Source organism: Leuciscus leuciscus (genome assembly GCF_965113295.1).
Source record: "Leuciscus leuciscus genome assembly, chromosome: 6".
Lineage (NCBI taxonomy): Eukaryota > Metazoa > Chordata > Actinopteri > Cypriniformes > Leuciscidae > Leuciscus > Leuciscus leuciscus.
This window is the reverse complement of record NC_138730.1, coordinates 30,360,892-30,378,532: the sequence shown is the minus strand read 5'-3', so window position 1 is coordinate 30,378,532 and position 17,641 is coordinate 30,360,892. Positions and strand designations below refer to the sequence as shown.

General features: G+C 37.5%; 1 protein-coding gene across 5 annotated transcripts in view; it reads right to left on the bottom strand.

Moving 5' to 3' along the window:
• Positions 1–17,641, bottom strand: part of slc6a9 (solute carrier family 6 member 9) — a 60,390-nt gene that overhangs the window by 30,095 nt on the left and 12,654 nt on the right. For 3 of the 5 annotated variants that reach the window (XM_082172659.1, XM_082172658.1, XM_082172657.1), the window contains exon 2: positions 14,939–15,204. In XM_082172659.1, coding sequence (XP_082028785.1) covers positions 14,939–14,968 — 30 coding nt within the window. In that variant the 5' untranslated portion in view covers positions 14,969–15,204. Of the gene's footprint in view, positions 294–14,938; positions 15,205–17,641 lie in introns of those variants that run through there. The other 2 variants (XR_014206716.1, XM_082172656.1) reach the window with 1 other exon arrangement.

Sequence of the window (17,641 nt, the reverse complement as noted above, 5' to 3'; positions counted from 1 at the left end):
TTACTATATTTTAAATAGTATATCTTATTTCATAATTTAAAAATCTAACTTATTTTGGTTAAAAAGGTATGTTTGTGCCATATTTCTTTAAAATAAATGCCACTTGGTTTGATATTTTGTTACATATTTGTAAATGGCATTCGTAATTTTGTAAGTGTGGCATAACAGTCCAAATTGTATGAAGATAATGCAAATACAGTACAAAAGCAAGCCTTTTTTCAAATATCCTCAAGCCATCCCAAAAAGTGTTATGACTAAATAAAAAATAAAAAATAAAAAAGAGTAAATAGAATAAAAATAGAGAATGAAAAAAATCCTAATCCTAAACCAAAAAAAAAAGAAAAAAAAAAGGGTTTATTATGCCTATGAGTTATTGATGATGCTCTTCCAGCTGAGCTTAAATACATCTGCTCTGCCTGTTTGACCCTTTGGGCACAGATATCATCACATAGAGATGAGCATCTCTTTACACTTAGCTAGACAAAGTTCTTACACAACAAAATTATACTGCAAAACATCAGAGCCATGACCTAGCGGTTAGCATACATGCTTTAGGGTAAGGACGGTCTTGTGAGGTTCAAATCAGTCTTGTGTCATGTCACAATCCTATTTCCCCCTTTTCTCCCCAGTATTTCTATTGTTCCCTGTCTTCTTTCTCTATACAAACTGGCAAAGAGTCTGGTTTCATAAACAAATCTATAATAATGATCTGAAGTCAAATTACAGTAGCCCATTTCAGAAATCAACAGCTAATTTGAGAGTGTCCTCTCAATTAATATGCGAGTTTCAACAACAACAAGCAGCTGGCTGAGACTTTATGTATTTGTGACACCTACCCTTCCACACAAACACACACATATACACGCACATAGCTCCGGGCAACTCCTTGTGTCTGTGCCACGAGCCCGGCTGTAAGGGAATCTGACACAGGCGGTCATTAGAGACTCCTCAGGGGCCCCAGCCAACCCCTATTAGTCAAGCAGCAGCACGGAACCTCGCCTCCCATCACAAAAACACTCGCTTCTAATGAGGATATGTACACTCCGCTATTTGCGCTGCCCCATATCAATAGCATAATAGCGAGTGATGAGAACAAGGAAGGGCTGTGATTGAAATGAAATAAACACATCAAAACAAAACTCATTAGACGGATCCTAAACAAGTGTGCACACTTGGGAGTGGGGGAATACGACCTCCTAATTACACACTTAGTGCTCATTAAGGAATTTCAATTTCATAATAAAAACAAACCTAACCTAATCACAAAAACCAAATCATAACCATTTTGAATAGCATTTTTCTCTTTAAGTAATTTATTTAGCAAAAATTTGTGTTTGTGTGTTTCTAAGCTAAATATAAACACACAGAGAGTGTATGTATATATATATATATATATATATATATATATATATAAATATATATGTGTATATATATATATATATATATAATTTAATTTAACATCATTATAAAATTATAAATCATTACTTTTATTAATAAAATATTTTACCTTTAGAATGAACTACCTGACATTTTTGCACATTCAATTCAAAACTATTCACAGTACAGTAACTCTAATAATCCTTCTGGAACTTTAAGGTGTTAAGACCCTTTGAGTGCACAATGAAGAAATAGCAGGATTTTGAGCTTAGCGACAGCAATTACTCGGTCACCTCTACTTAGGACCTTCACTTGCAATCTGTGAGTCAGCAAACTCACCTCTTAACCATTAGGCTACCAGCATAGCATACTTTGCAGCTCTGTGTGTTTTGGCACTACTACAGTACTAAAGATATAGCTAGACATTCTAATATAGAAAACTTTGAGGGTAATCCTTTCCTTTTTCATATAATGTAAGTGAAAGGAAACTTTAGACTTTCAAAGTCTAAAATAACAAAAAGCTCCACTAAGATGGTATATATCACACGTGTGCTGCATTCCTGGTCAAGGTTATAATAGTTAACTGAAACTAAAACCATAAAAAAACATTAAAACAAAATCTAAAAATAAAATAAACTTATTTCAGCTAGTTGCCAAGACAACATTTCTCATTTTCATAAAAAAAAAATTATATAAAAAAAACTAAAAAAGACATTAGGGATGCTCCAATCGATCGGATTATCGGTATTGGCCGATAATCAGATTCAATTACTCAATCGGTAGTCACTTAATTTGGCTGATCTCACAAATGGATCACAATTTATTGAAGTAAAACCATAAAAAGTCCCCACTGGCATGCATTTGCGCCACGTTCTGCTATGTATCTTCGCGATACATTAGTAAACCATAGTAAATCGCATGTAGATCTTGAGAAAATCAGAGAACAGAGAACTTACACATCACTTATATAAAGCTTGAATGATCAGGATCGGTATCAGCCAAATGGGATGACAAGAAATCGATAGTCGGAATCTAGAGCTGTCTCTGTGAAGGAATTTCCCTTGTGGTGATTTTGAGTGGCTTAATATTGCGATGTTATGATGTGGTCAGCAGGCACTTTGAATCTTGAAGGAGATTCAAAAGCAAAACAGGCTATTAATAATCCAAACACTTTGAATGAACACGGAGGAGAATAACGCAAATCACACAATGCATAAACGAGAACTGACAAAGAACAACTGAAACACAGGGCTATATAAACATGGGTAGAACAAAGGAAAGTAAACTAGACATATGTGAAACTAATACGCAACTACAGAAACAAACAAGGACATAATCAGTAACCAATGAAACCGAAACAAAACAGAGCAGGAAAACAGGAACTAAAGGAAAGAACAGAATGTCAAAAGAAGGGTCTAGATAACAGAACATAAACCTGACTATTATAGCTTGCTGGGCTATTGTTTGTATAACATTTAGTTCCGATCCTTGAATCTGACTGGACGAGAGGCTTTCTAAGACTGCTGATATTTCACCAGTAAGACAGAGTGAATCTAAGTCGATCTTTCTCTCTCTCATTCGCTGTATGTTTAGGCTTGTTAAATACAAATCTACGGAGCTGCTGTACAAATCACAATGGTACACACAGAGTACCATTAAGTAAATTTACCTTAAGTAAAAAAGAGCCAGTTGGTGAAAACACATTCTTCACTCGTTATCATTAACTTATTTAACATTCAACACACATGCATTAAGGGCCCTATCTTGCACCCAGCGCAATTGACTTTGTACACAGACGCATGTATCATTCCTATTTTGCACCCGCGCAAAGTGCGCTTTTCCCTCCACAGAAGCACGTCGCTAAACTAGGGAATGAACTTGCGCTCCTTGGGCGGTTCAGCGCAAAAAAGGAGGCGTGTTCCGGTGCAAACGTTCCTTCATGCTATTTTGATGGTTTAGAAAACAATTGCGCCACTAACCAGGAAAAAATAGTTTAAAGTCAGTGGCGCGTTGCGCATGTTATTCATATGCTATTTTAAGGGCACATGCTTGGCCATAATCAATGTAGCGTGTGCACAACGCGCACTTTGATTCTCTCATCTACACAGAAGCAGCAGTTTTCATTTTTGCAAATCATACATTATTACGATAGATTTGCGCCTGGCGCAAGAGTCATTTATCCCGCCGGGAAAATAGCAACAGCGCCTGGGACCCGCCCACAAAGTTACTTGCGCTTTGCGCTTGACACTTGCGTTTCAGATCGTTAAAATAGGGCCCTAAGTGTAAAACAAGGACATAGCCTTATGAAAAACAAAACAAAAAAAAACACGTAAACATCGTGGTTGCGGCGGTTGCTTGCATTCCTTTGTGGTTGGCTTGTCAGTATAGAGGTATTACAATATTCAGGGGTGCACATAACATTTTTGGTCTTGTTCTCAGGGGAGAACCTGGGGTTGTTGCTTGGTCCTCACATTTTCAAATGCATTTTTTCCTTAACCCACCTCACAGGAGGAACAAATTAGAGGGATGCATGGATAATGTCATGTGACATGATTCACATGAACTTTAATTTCAACTGAAAATTAAGAGAAGTGCAACAGAATGTTTGATCTTTAAAACCTTGTAACTTTCAAAATAACATAACTGTTTCAAGCTCTGGAAATTAAATGTGCAAATATCTGCTTTTCTAACTCTGAAAACCAAAGAAATGACAACTTTAAAGCGCTTACTAGAGTTACTACTTTAAAGCAAGCCTATCCAACACTAGTGGTGCAACGGATCATCATCGATCCGTGATCCGTTCGGATCAATATCTTCGGTTCGGCACTCACGTGATCCGCGGATTGATTGATGAAAAAAAAGTTGTGCGCATGTTCAGTCCACACACAGCGTGGTCATGGCGAGCGTTATGAACCGCAGAGAGCGTGACGCCTCATTCGCGCCGCAAAACCTCCAGACGTGCGTAAACGCGTCTTTACATTGACTTCACATTGAAATCACTCGCGCCAGACGCTCTATTCGCGTTTGGTGTGAACGCAGCATGGGTGACGGCGAGAGAGAGAGAGAAAGAGTGCCTGCGAGTGCGAGCGAGCAAGGTAATACGTTGTCAAATATGTTGAAACTTAAATGAACTACACAAGTAGTTATGTCTCTTTGTATTAATTTGTCCTGTTATTGACATAGGCCTAATGCGCGTCATTGACAAAATGCGCAACCAGATGTTCGAATAATTCGAATATGTGTTTTTTAGAGGGAATATTCGAACGTCATTTTTGAGCAATTTTGACAGCCCTATATGACAGTGGAAACACATAAAGCATTGGTCCATGTTTAAAGGAAGGAGATGTTGCACTTTAAGTTGCACTTTTTATGTTGCACTTTAAGTTGTTTTTCATTAATTATGTTAAAAAGAAGATATTATGCCTTGTGCACTTTAAGTTGATTTTATATATTTTAATTTAACAATTTAAAAGTGTTAATAAAAAAATAAAATAAAATTTTGCTGATCCGAAAAATGATCCGATCCGTGACTCTGATCCGAGAAACGATCCGAACCGTGAGTTTTTTGATCCGTTGCACCCCTATCCAACACCACAGATTGCGCACCTATCCAGGGCCGCGGGAAGTGGGGGTGCTGCAGCACCCCCTGTTTTCACAGAATTGTAAATGCAACGCATTTGTTTGTTCATTAAAATGTATTCATTTTTAGCATTTAGTCATTTATTTGTAATAAACACTTTAAGTGGGCTATTTAAAAATGGTTATTTATATGTTAAATTATCTTTTTAAAACATAAGCGCAGAGTGTTATGTAATATTGTGTGTGTGTGTCGAAAAGATTTGTCCGCAGCTGCTAAAAAAAATAAATAAATAAAAAACAGTCAAATACCCCACTGTCAGTATTTTGTAAGGAACAGGCAAATATGTTACATATAGCAGGAGACATTTTAATTGTTTACTAATAAAACAGTTATTTTTTTATGTCATTGTCGGCTAGACAGATGAAGTTGACGACTCGCGATCTTCGCAGCGCCAGAGAGAAATGCACATTTCATACGAATTACATAAGCAGCGCAGTCTGTTTTCTTTCGTTTTGAATTGTTCTGCTTAAAAGTAGACATTTCAAGCTATCTATATGTCTCAGGTCTGTGAGGCAATAGGCTACCTTATAGGCCCACGCTGAGTTTCGGTTCATTTATGAGACGAGCTCCAGGTTCGGCAGCGCCTCCGTGTCCTAATTATCTATTTTCTAATAGCCTATATTTAGCTACTTCTTATTAAATCCAGACAAATGGTTGATGAAACATCGATTAAAATTAAGATACAATTAATACAAAACGAAATTAAATTTAAAGACAGGCTTTGTGCTTTCAGTTTGAGGTCTCTGTGAAAGTTTTAAAACATTATTTTATTGCCGCTTTAGAGCGCTCACGTCCGTAACGGAGAACTGTCTGTAACTTTTTTTCTTTTTTTTTTGTGTGAAATATATTGCAAAAAAAATGCAACTTAGTCCAGTGCGACTTAGGCTATATGTTTTTTCTTCCTCGTGGCGCATTTTTTGACTGATATGCGTCTCCGGAGCGACTTATAAAATAGGCTACGGTAAGTTATTTATTCTTTTTGTGCAAATGTCTATCCCCAAATCTTAGGTACGCAAATGAGGGTTGCGGCAATTCATCTGGTACGCATTGTTTAATTGGGTAGCGCATGCGCACCTGCGCACCACTTATGTGCACCCCTGACAATATTGCAGTTATCACGACAGCCCTATCGGTATCGGTTGCAAAAATCCTGGTCGGAGCATCCCAAATAGACCTTTTGTTAAAAAATAATAAAAAAATAACAAAAACACTACAAAATGACTAAAACTTTACCTAAAATGAAAATGAAAACTGAAAATATTAAAATAAAAACTAATTAAAAATATTAATAAAACTATAATAGTATCTCAATGACACTAAAATAACAGTGTGACTGACGCCGTTTTTTTACTTTGAAACAACACAAGTCATTAATCAATGTTTGCCTAGGTCATATGGACTACTTTTATTATACTTTCATTGACCTTTTATAGTTTTTTGTTAATATAATTCACTTTCACTTTATGGAAAAGAATGACCAAGACATTCTTAAAAAAAAAAAAGGTGGACGAAGGTGAGAACGAAAAGGTGAGTTTAATTTAGAGACCCACGGGTCATTTGGACCTCACAACAAGAGTTAATTCAGAAGCCTCTACAGTGTAAACTAAAAACAGGAAAGTAACACAAGAGGTTTCCAGATTCACCAGGGAGTTTCAGAAAGTGTGGTTTCCAGCAAGAGCCCTTAAGCAGGTGTTTCCCATTCAGGGCACGTTCGTTCTATTGACAAGCTGAACAAGAGGGCCTCAGTGAGGGCTAAAATACTACTGCTGACTAAAAACGTCACTTTTTCAAACTTAGTGCAGGCTTTGATGAGCCGTCTCCTTCCGGAGCTCTCTTTTGCCCCATTTACAATCTAGAGTGGTATGTCCAACACACAAAAACAACCCAAAGCAAACACACACACAAAACAGAGGACCACGGTTTTAGACAATCAACTCGCATGATTTTTACCCCCTGCACATGACAGCACACAGGCTGAAATACTGAATGGTTGTTAACCATTCTGGTAACAGAAATATTAAATAATTGCTAATATCTAAAATAGGAAACATAATATCTGAGACATTTCCACAATCTTATTTAGCTTTTGGAGAGACTTAGAAACCTTAAAAAATGATGGCACCATTTACTTGCTAAACATTAGATGCACTTGAAATGAATACAATGGAATAGATTGAAAACAAAAATGGAGAACTAAGCTGACAAGCAATGTTAGGATGTAATTAGTATCATTAAACAAAGCGGAGTGACTTTAAAATAGTAACTAGCATTATGACAAAATTTTGTACATTACTATTTTAATTTGCTATGGTTGGAGTCATAATGTAGCATAACGTGAGAAATATTAATAAAAATGACAAAAATAATGTTTTTTTTAAAGGTATAAGATTATTAAAAGGTGGAAAAAGCAATCAAATGTAAAAAAATAAAATAAAATAAAAAGTTACAAATTCTTTGGAAAATCGATGAATGCTACACAAGATAAATGCAAAGTGACTTATTTTAACGATCTGAAACGCAAGTGTCAAGCGCAAAGCGCAAGTAACTTTGTGGGCGGGTCTTGGGCGCTGTTGCTATTTTCCCGGCGGGATAAATGCCTCTTGCGCCCGGCGCAAATCTAAAAGGGGTTGGTCTGAAGTAGCTTCATTATTCATAGGTGTGGTTTGGGCGTAACGTGAAATAAACCAATCAGAGCGTCATCTCACATTCCCTTTAAGAGCAGGCGCGCTTGTTCTAAAGCGGATTCCTATTATAACGGCGGATTTGCCTGACGCGCGCCAGCAGCGGTTCACAGCCGAGGAGACTGACGTTCTCGTCAGGGACATTGGGGATGGAGAAACCCACCCAAATTAACTTCAGTTAAACAGGCGTATGATAATTTGGGTAAATGTGTAAGTTAGATGTATGCTTTTATAATAAATTGTCTGTCTATCTATCTATCTATCTATCTATCTATCTATCTATCTATCTATCTATCGTAATAATGTATGATTTGCAAAAATGAAAACTGCTGCTTCTGTGTAGATGAGAATCAAAGTGCGCGTTGTGCACACGCTACATTGATTATGGCCAAGCATGTGCCCTTAAAATAGCATATGAATAACATGCGCAACGCGCCACTGACTTTAAACAATTTTTTCCTGGTTAGTGGCGCAATTGTTTTCTAAACCTGCAAAATAGCATGAAGGAACGTTTGCGCCGGAACACGCCTCCTCTTTGCGCTGAACCGCCCCCGGGAGCGCAAGTGTATTTCTTAGTTAACCGACGTGCGTCTGTGGAGGGAAAAGTCCGCTTTGCGCGGGTCCAAAATAGGAATGATACATGCGTCGGTGTACAAAGTCAATTGCGCTGGGTGCAAGATAGGGCCCAATGTGTTACAAAATAGTGAAACATCCCAAACACAGTGAACTCAAGTTTACAAAAAGGGAAGCTGCTGACAGGCTCAACCTATGTTTAATACCTAAAACTTAACACAATGGTAGGAAGAGAGAAAACTCACAAATCAGGTCTATTCAAAATTTCACTGAACAATTAAAAGCATTCAAGTGTGTAAAATAGCTTAATGTAATTGACTACTAATAAAAGGAATAATTCAAATTAGATGAGAGTTTTCTTCACCAGTTCCCATTACATCACACTGAATTCATATTTATGTCTATCATTATAAATCAACTTAATATGCTCTCACTGTGTATTACGCTTCAATGGTGATCACAATAATGCTAAAACGGGTATCAGCCATTTTTTTGTACAAAAGGAAGTAATGCAGTGAATCTTAATCTAAGCCCATGTTGGACCAGACACTAAATAGGGAAGTCAGTGAAAAGTCTGGCACGAACATTGTAGGGGGCAAAACAAAGACATATTTATGGACCTTAGTCTGAAAACGACTTCCTGCCCCGTTCCTTTGGAGCGCGAGTGTGTGTTTGTGTGCGTACAGGGCAAAGAGAGAATTTGTGACGTCCACCTGGTCCAAACGGCTTTCGGGACACTGAAGAGCAATTTCCAACGCTTGGATTAACCTGAAGCTTCCATGATTATTCCCCCCCAACCCCCCCAACTGCCATAATTTGGCTGGAAGGGCCCCAGCTGCTAATTCTTTATAAATAGCGTGTAGCTCAGACCTCCTCCGGGGAGAATGGGGCTCAGAGGAATGGCTTGGGCACAAATCAGGCTGGAAAAAGCACACAACATACACATTTTGACAAACATATGGGACCATCACTGAGGATGAACTTGAGATACATGTGACTTTGTCGCGCCTCACGTGGATCTGACAATCGGCCAATTAGAAAAGTGACAACAGGCTATCAAGCTGTGTTCTGAGTTCGAGATTTTTTTTTTTGAAAAGTTCGTTCTAGAAGCTGAAAGTGCAAGGAAAGGCTTGTAATATGGCCATCTATGTTTTGACAAATGGTTGAAAATCTGTTTGAAAGAGGACAGAGACCCTGCTCTCAGAGTTCACAAAGTTGTCTTGTGGGGTGGATGCCTTTTCTTTCAGTACACAAAGGAAAGTAGTATAAAAAGCACCAGATGAGATTCTCTGACATTTGAGTAAGGCTTTCTGTCACGAGTATATGAGAGCCAAGCAGTGAGCACTGTTTACTCGCACACAGAGGTCACGTTATAAGGTTAAATGGTGAAATTTTGCTTTTTCATAAACCACAAAAAGAGACTTGTATGACAATTTATAATTATCTAGGTCAAATTAGCAGGTCAAAAAATACATCAAGGCCTCAAAACCCTCTAAAAAGTTGTCGTCATCGTTTTTTGAACTGTGACAACTTTAACACTCTGATTCCTGTCAATTTCTGGTTTCCGTTTGAAATTGTGTATTCTCTGAATGTATTATTAAATAAACTTGACTTGACTTATTATGGATTTCCTGGCTCTTAATTTAATGCATGAACTAGTCAACACAAAAGCATGGGTTGTGTTGCTGTGATCTTTCAACATGGAGAGCTTCAAAATGATAAATAATAGGTCAAGGGGCTGTTTCTGTGGAGAAACCCTGAGAACAGCAGACCCCCCCTCATCCCATGCCTTTTTCTCCCATTCACACCACCACGGGGGGAGCAGGTCGGGTTCAAGCGCAACAAATTACCTAAATATGGGCTGAAAAGGCTTTAAGGGACTTCAATTCAACCTTTAAAAATAAAATTAATAAAAGAATATTTAGGAAGCCAGGTGGATGGAACACAATGCTAAACTGCAGTCCATAATTTCAGCTAGCGAGGAGAAAAAGTGGCTCTTTCTTGGTCAGTATTTGTGTTTAGCCTGGGTAGAATAGGGGCACCTCCACACATAAAGGCGAGAGGAAAGAACACAGAAAAACGAAATTTTCAGCCTGAGTGGTTACTTCAAATGAAATCTAAAGGCTGATTCTCAATGGGCCCTTTTAGCGGAGGGGAGTGTTTTTAAAAGAATCGCAGCAGTGGACGTGTTTGGCATTTGGTGGCCCTTGTCCTCCAATTGTGCGTACTCCACGGTGGTTGCCTTCTCTCTAGGCTCGCTACACTCCACAGACAGTACAGTCTGGGGCTCAAACATAGACAGAAATCATGTTTGACTTCCCTTTTGCTCAACCACATCTGTTCCCATGCCCCTGAAGGCACTTCGGTTGCGCAGCTACAAAAGATGTGTACGCTGTAGTTAATGTGAGTGAGTGACAGCTCAATATGTTCCTTACATAAGTCTGAAAGTGCTGCTGACCTAGGCATGGCCTTGAACTTGATGCTCACCTGCTATAAATGAGACTCTGGATTATGAACAAAAGAAAATAATCACACTAAAGAATACAGATGCTTTTTATAAAAAATTCTGTGACATCTCATCATTTTTTTTAAAATTTGGGCTCTGTTCAAAACTCTAGTGAGTTTGGAACGGACATCACTGTTGTTAAAGAGATGGTTCCCTCAAAAATTATTTCCTCACTAAACTGTATGAATTTATTTCTTCAGTGGAACATAAAAAAGACATGTCTTGCTGCTTTTTTTTTTTCTATACAATGGAAATAAGTGTATATGACTTTCATCTTTTAGTTGAACACAATCAGTTATATTGGACTCCAATGTTGTTTGATCCCCATCGTCTTTTGTGTTCCACAAGAGAAAAAAAAATTAAAATGCTTCCAGTACAGGTTTGGAATGATATTAGGGTGTAAAAATGTTGAGTTGACAAAAGTTTCATTTTGTACTATCCCTTTAAATTGTGTTGTTTATACCTGTCACCATGTTCTGGCTAAAATCTAATGCAGTGCTGGGAATACCATATAATCAATTTGTATGCCTGATGTCCATTGCAGACATTGCAAAATACCAGTCTTAGCCTAATGGTTAGAGAGTCGGACTTGTAACCCAAAGGTTGCGAGTTTGATTCTCAATACCGGTGGGAAACAGCTTAGGTTCCCTTGAGGAAAGCACCTAACCACCAATTGCTCCACGGCTGCCCACTGCTCCGGGTGTGTGTTTCCGCGGGTTGCAGTTTATTACTCACTGCTCCTAATGTATGTGGACTAACTTGGATTAAACACAGAGGACAAATTCCGAGTATGGGTTACCATACTTGGCCTTCACATCACTTCACTTCACCATGCCATGTTTGTTATTCCAAAGATGGTCGTCCTTCACAGATAAGGCATAATATAATACATTATATTATAATTATAATATATACATTATTATTCTAAATGTAGAGACAAAATAGTTCAATCTAATAAAAAATATACTATTTCACCCAATATTCATGCGTTTGTCATGTTTGTTTTTTTGTGCCCATTAAAAGTAAAGCATTGTTAGCTTTGCAGATTAGCAACATCTACTGAACATCTAATGCTACTGAAACTATGTCTCACACACTTCACGTGAGGAGTGCTGTTTGTGTGGGGCACACAAGTCACCATTAACCATTTCTTGGAACCATTAACGGAAACGATGCGGAAGCATTTCAAATCAGTCACTTTTGTAAATTTTCAATTTAAGTCAATTTAGAGGTTCCATTTCTGTTAGGATGAGGATTTAGAATGATGGGTGACCGTGAGACAGCTCACTAAAATTATGAATGTAATTTACGGTTGCTCGTTTAGTTTAATGCTAATTAATTGACCTGTGCTTTGAAATGTTTGAAAGCCCAGAGAGGAGAGTTAAAACGTGCAGCAGTAGCCCAGCATCCTGAGGGACTATGGGATCCAAAATTTGTTTGCGTTTAATTTCCACTTCACAGACAGCAGCACACATTAACAACCCTTGGGAAAGGTTGGAGAGCTGCCAGTGGGACAGAAGAAAAAGTAAGTACAGCATAGGGTCATCACAGCTCAATCAACAGTTCCTCCACAACTGCTTCTGAATGTCTGACAACTCTAGCATTAATTCCTTTCATGTCATTCTACTAGGCTCTAATTATATTTTGGGTTACAGCAGCTCTTACAGTCTCTACTGTCACTGTCAGAGGGGAACAATGGGCTTTTTGCTGGTGATATCTCATTGTCAACATGTCAGGATATTCTTAAAGCTAAACAGATTCTGTCGGAGACAAAGAGGAATTAACACCATTCAAAGCACTGACACAAGCTTCCTGCCTTTTGACAGTATACAAAACCACATACTAAGGTACTACGGATTACCACTTGGTCAGATATTGTACATTAAGCAGAACTATTTGTGTAAAATAAGGTGCCACTATCGTAATCAGTCAAAGTCATTTAGAGTTATGAGCAAAAAAATGTGCCGGTCAAAATCTTCTTTCCCTTCTTGAGAGCCAACCGAACCTCTGTACGGAGTAAATTTTGAGTCATATAAATCACTGACAGCCAAAAGCACATTGCACCACAAAAAAGAGTTTGTGCCCAAAGAGTTTAAAAGCCAGAATGTAAACGCAAGTCTCTATGGGTTGCAGAGCAAATTAGCATTTGGAATAAGATTAGATTTAGGATTCAATTTGTAAGATTAAGACTGTGATTGTGCCAAACAAGCATATTCAATCAATAATCATCATAATAATAAGAATCAGAATTTTGGAAACAAATCATACATATTCCATCTGCAAGATGCACTTTACAAAAATAAATACACTTGTTTAGATGTTCAAAATGTACAGGGCACAGTACAAGGCTACAAGTACAGGACAATACAGTTATATGAACATAGAGAGACACACAGGAGCCATAACCATTACAATCGCTATAACCAATCACACAAGGGGAGGACTAGGGTGGGGACGGACCTCAAAGGTTTATTTGCTATAGGACCCCTAACAACAGTTTCCCTAGCATTTACAACCTCATATGGACTTCCATATCCTCTATCCTATATATTCTATGACCATGTTCCAGTCCTGAAAAGATTTTGAGACAGAATTTAGGTGGGAATCGTGGGATAATGTAAATTGTCCCATGTGGAATATTGTTATCCTTATTTCTAAACTGTAAATCTGAAAATGTACCAGTCATAATTCTCATTTAATGCTGTCACAATAGTAACTCATTTTAAGTGTCGCAGCTTTTACAAAAAAAAAGAAGAAAAAAAAGAGACTGGTTTAATGGAGAAACAGTTTAAGCAGTGAAACACTTTTGATTACACTTAAATTTACAATTTAATTATACATTTAAGTACTGGGTAATAATAATTAACTACATTTACTTACTATAGGGTTATGGTTAGAAACAGGGGTTGGTTTATGGTTAGTTGCATGTAATTATGCATAACTTATAGTTATTACTACAGTAACTACATGTAGGCCTAACAAGTCACAAGGACACTGTAAAATAAAGTGGTACCCCACTATATCTTTAGAGTTACAGCACAGAACCAGAAACACATTATCCTAAAGTGATCACAAAAGACATGAGCATCACTCATCCTGACCAAAAATTCCAACAAAGCAGCTGCTCCATGCAAACCACTGACACTTCACACAAACATATCACACATAAGCGTTCAGAAAAACTAAAAATAACAAGAGTATGTCTTAAAATAAAAATAAAAGAAGTAGCAACTATAGCTATAATCGCGTCAAAAATCATTAATCAATCGATTTTTATTTTATTTTTCTGAAATTTCTGAAACTCATTCGATATTCCATCTTATAGAATCAAGCCCCCTTGAAAAACTATTTTTCACAAGTATTATGACAGAGACAGTGTTGACATCTATTTACAAGACGTCATACATCCCTTACTTGCGTTATGGTGTTGCAGCACTTTTTCTCAGTATGCAAACACTTTAACATTAGCTCACACTGCCAGATGTGTGTGCCTTCAGCACAGCAATGGTTAAAAAAGCCATCAGGGTTTGGAAACAATGTTATAGCCCAACTCAGAAGTCATATACAGTTTTAAATTACTTTCATAATCATCAGGAAAATTTCTTTATTTAAATAAATAAATGAAAAAAAAGATTACAACACACATTAATCGTGAGGTTTCACGGAATGGCAAAACATTGTGAAAGTCCTGTTATTCCTCCCTAAATTATACTACATCAACTGTTAAATTTATCCAAGTTTCTTTATATTCTCCTGATCAAAAGTTAAAGATATCTATGAGTTGTCAGGACATTTCATACTACTCCTGTGAGTCTCTATCATGAAAGCTCTAAGTAGAAAAACACTGTATATAGGTTTAAGCTCTAATATTTTTTTTCTTAGATAAACTCTCTGAATCAATTATTTTCTCTACACTTTGAGAAGAAATTTTTTAATTGAACCATAAAAAGAATGTGAGATATTTAGGACTGTGGCCTGATCTAAAATGCTTTGAACTGCTTGAGTACTAACTTTTAACAAAAAAAAGTTACTAATAAAATAAAATTCTAATACAAGAATACAAGAAAATAACTTTTAAAAATATATATAACTTAAAAATAGTTTTAACTCTGAGGGGGAGAAAAAAAATAAAGTGTAAAAATGCAAGTCAGAGTGACTCACCAATATGCCAGAAAATTGTTTTTCCTCCATGCTTTTGAAGCTCTCTTCGGCGTGGGTGCCCTTTCCAGAAGGATGCCCGTCCTGGCCTGTCTCTGTGCTCTCTGGGACTCGTCTTGAGCTGCTGGGGTAAGTGTCTCAGTTTCTGGTGGCACTGCTTCTCCCTCAATCGTTTCCTCTCTCTGCTAGTTCAGTCGGTTTGCAATGTTGGGCTGAGGTGGCGTCTCTGCTTTGTGCTAATTCTGCGTTAATCCAGGAACTTTTCTATGCTGTGAAAGGGACATGTGACAGGGAGAAGGAGGGAGGAAGAGGGGGGAAAAGCAACTATTAGCCCCCAAACGTGTTGTTCTCTCCTTAAAACAATGATTTCATAACTGCTGATAAGCCTCAGAAACACTGTCCATGTGCTGGCTGGAGTGTGTAAGACTACAAAGTCTGAAATTCTGATATTACAAGAAGTGACGTAGGGGATGCTTATATGATAAACTAGGATGAAAAGATTTACTTTTTCCAGAAAATAACCAAAACAAAGGGCTACAGTACCGATGGGTACAGACTACAGAGCATAAGCTTGTACTGAGTGAGAATACACAAACAACTAGGACATCTAGAAAATGACAATGATTTGCCATGCCTACAAACAGGCACCATGAGGACTATATTGTAGATTGGTTAGACATTGAGACTACTTCCCAAAATTACTCTTTTTTTACTACACAACATTTTCTAAATACAGCACAGGAACACCTTGAATGAATGAATGAAAATTTAGATGTTGCACTAGTATTTACATAGTACAGTAATCCACAATTTAAAGGGGTAGTTCACCGAAAAATGACATTTCTGTCATTACTTACTCACCCCGCAAGACCTTCGTTCATCTTCGGAACACAGATGAAGATATTTTTTATTAAATCCGAAAGGTTTCTGAAACAACGTTGTTGTACCTTTCAAGGCCCGGAAAGGTAGTAAAGACGTTAAAATTGTCCATGTGACTACATGACTACATGGCGCTGCACTGCATTTACTACGTGAACAGCGTAGGAGAATGATGTTGAAGAGAAAAGATTGTTGAATAAAGCCGTTAATTTTGTTTGTTTTTTTGCATACAAAATGTATTCTCGTCGCTTCATAACATTAAGGTTGAACCACTGTAGTCACATGGACTATTTTAATGATGTCTTTACTAGCTTTCTGGGCTTTGAAAGTTGCAATAACGTTGCTGCCTATGGGCAGCTCGGAAACCTCTCAGATTTCATCAAAAATATCTTAATTTGTGTTCCGAAGATGAACGAATGTCTTAGGGGTTTAGAACAACTAGGGCTGGGTACCGAGTTCGATACTTTTAAGGTACCGACCGAATTGCCTCGATACTATCGAGTATCGAAAAATGACTTGTTTTTCGGTACCATATTTCGATACCTAAGGGGTTAACTCTTCAACGTCAGTGGTCAAACAAATACATATGAAATGCACAACAACACGCCTAAAGTCGCTCGCGCACATACACGTGAACTTACACACACGAGACGCGCGGAACTCTCTGCGCACATACTCCTATGAGACGCGCGCGCGCACACAAACTGTCCACGCACATTCTCATGAGACGCGAGCACACACACACAAACTCGCGCACATACTCAATGAGACGCGAGCACACACACTCACAATACCCTAAAGATGTCGATCAAAAGTGTGGATACATTTCTCCAGGCTCGATGTCAACAGCGCGCGATGCAGTATTTGTGGTAAAATTCGTAGAGGAGGTATTATTTCTGCAGTAAAGTTTCCTGCAAAGACGGTACCGCGACAGATATGATGAAGCCCTTGACAGTGCACGAGTACACGAGAAACATAAGAGCAGAAAGTTGCTCCGTCTTCGACTGGTAAATGAAGAGATACCTTGTTGATCACTCTGACTGTGTTTATATTGCAATAATGACCTACTGAGTGTGCACTGCCGTTCAAAAATGTGTTGGTTGGTCAGAATTTTTTTTTCAGTAAGGATGCATTAAAGTGATCAATAATGACCTTAAAACATGTGTAATGTTACAAAAGATTTCTTTTAAAAAAAATAAATGCTGTTCTTTTGAACGTTTTATTCATCAAAGAATCATGAAAAAATTTATCATAGTTTCCAAAAACTGTTTTCATATTTCCGGAGGATCATGTGACACTAATGATTTAGAAAATTCAGCTTTGACATCAAAGGAATAAATTACATTTTGAAATATATTCAAATAAGATTTTAAATTGTAATACTATTCCACAATATTACAAGTTTTATTGTATTTTTGATCAGACAAATTCAGCTGAGGTGAGCATGAGCTCTTTATAAAAAAAATATTTTGTTCCTTATGTATATGCATAAGGAATATTTTGTTCCTTTGTGCTTTTTTTGTTCCTTTGTGCACTGGCTAAGGAGCATGAGTCAAACTGAAAAAATAACGCCAACGTTTTTCTAAGGTAATGTGTTATGTAATCTTGTTAAAATGGATTTCATAAAATTGGTATCGAAAAAAGTATCGTTTAGGAACCGGTATCGAAATCAAGGTATCGGTATCGGTATTGGTATCGACATTTTTTGAACGATACCCAGCCCTAAGAACAACATGAGGGTGAGTAATTAATGACAGAATTTTCATTTTTGGGTTAACTAACCCTTTAAAAATGAAATGTTTCTTGGCCTTCTTCACAATAACAGAC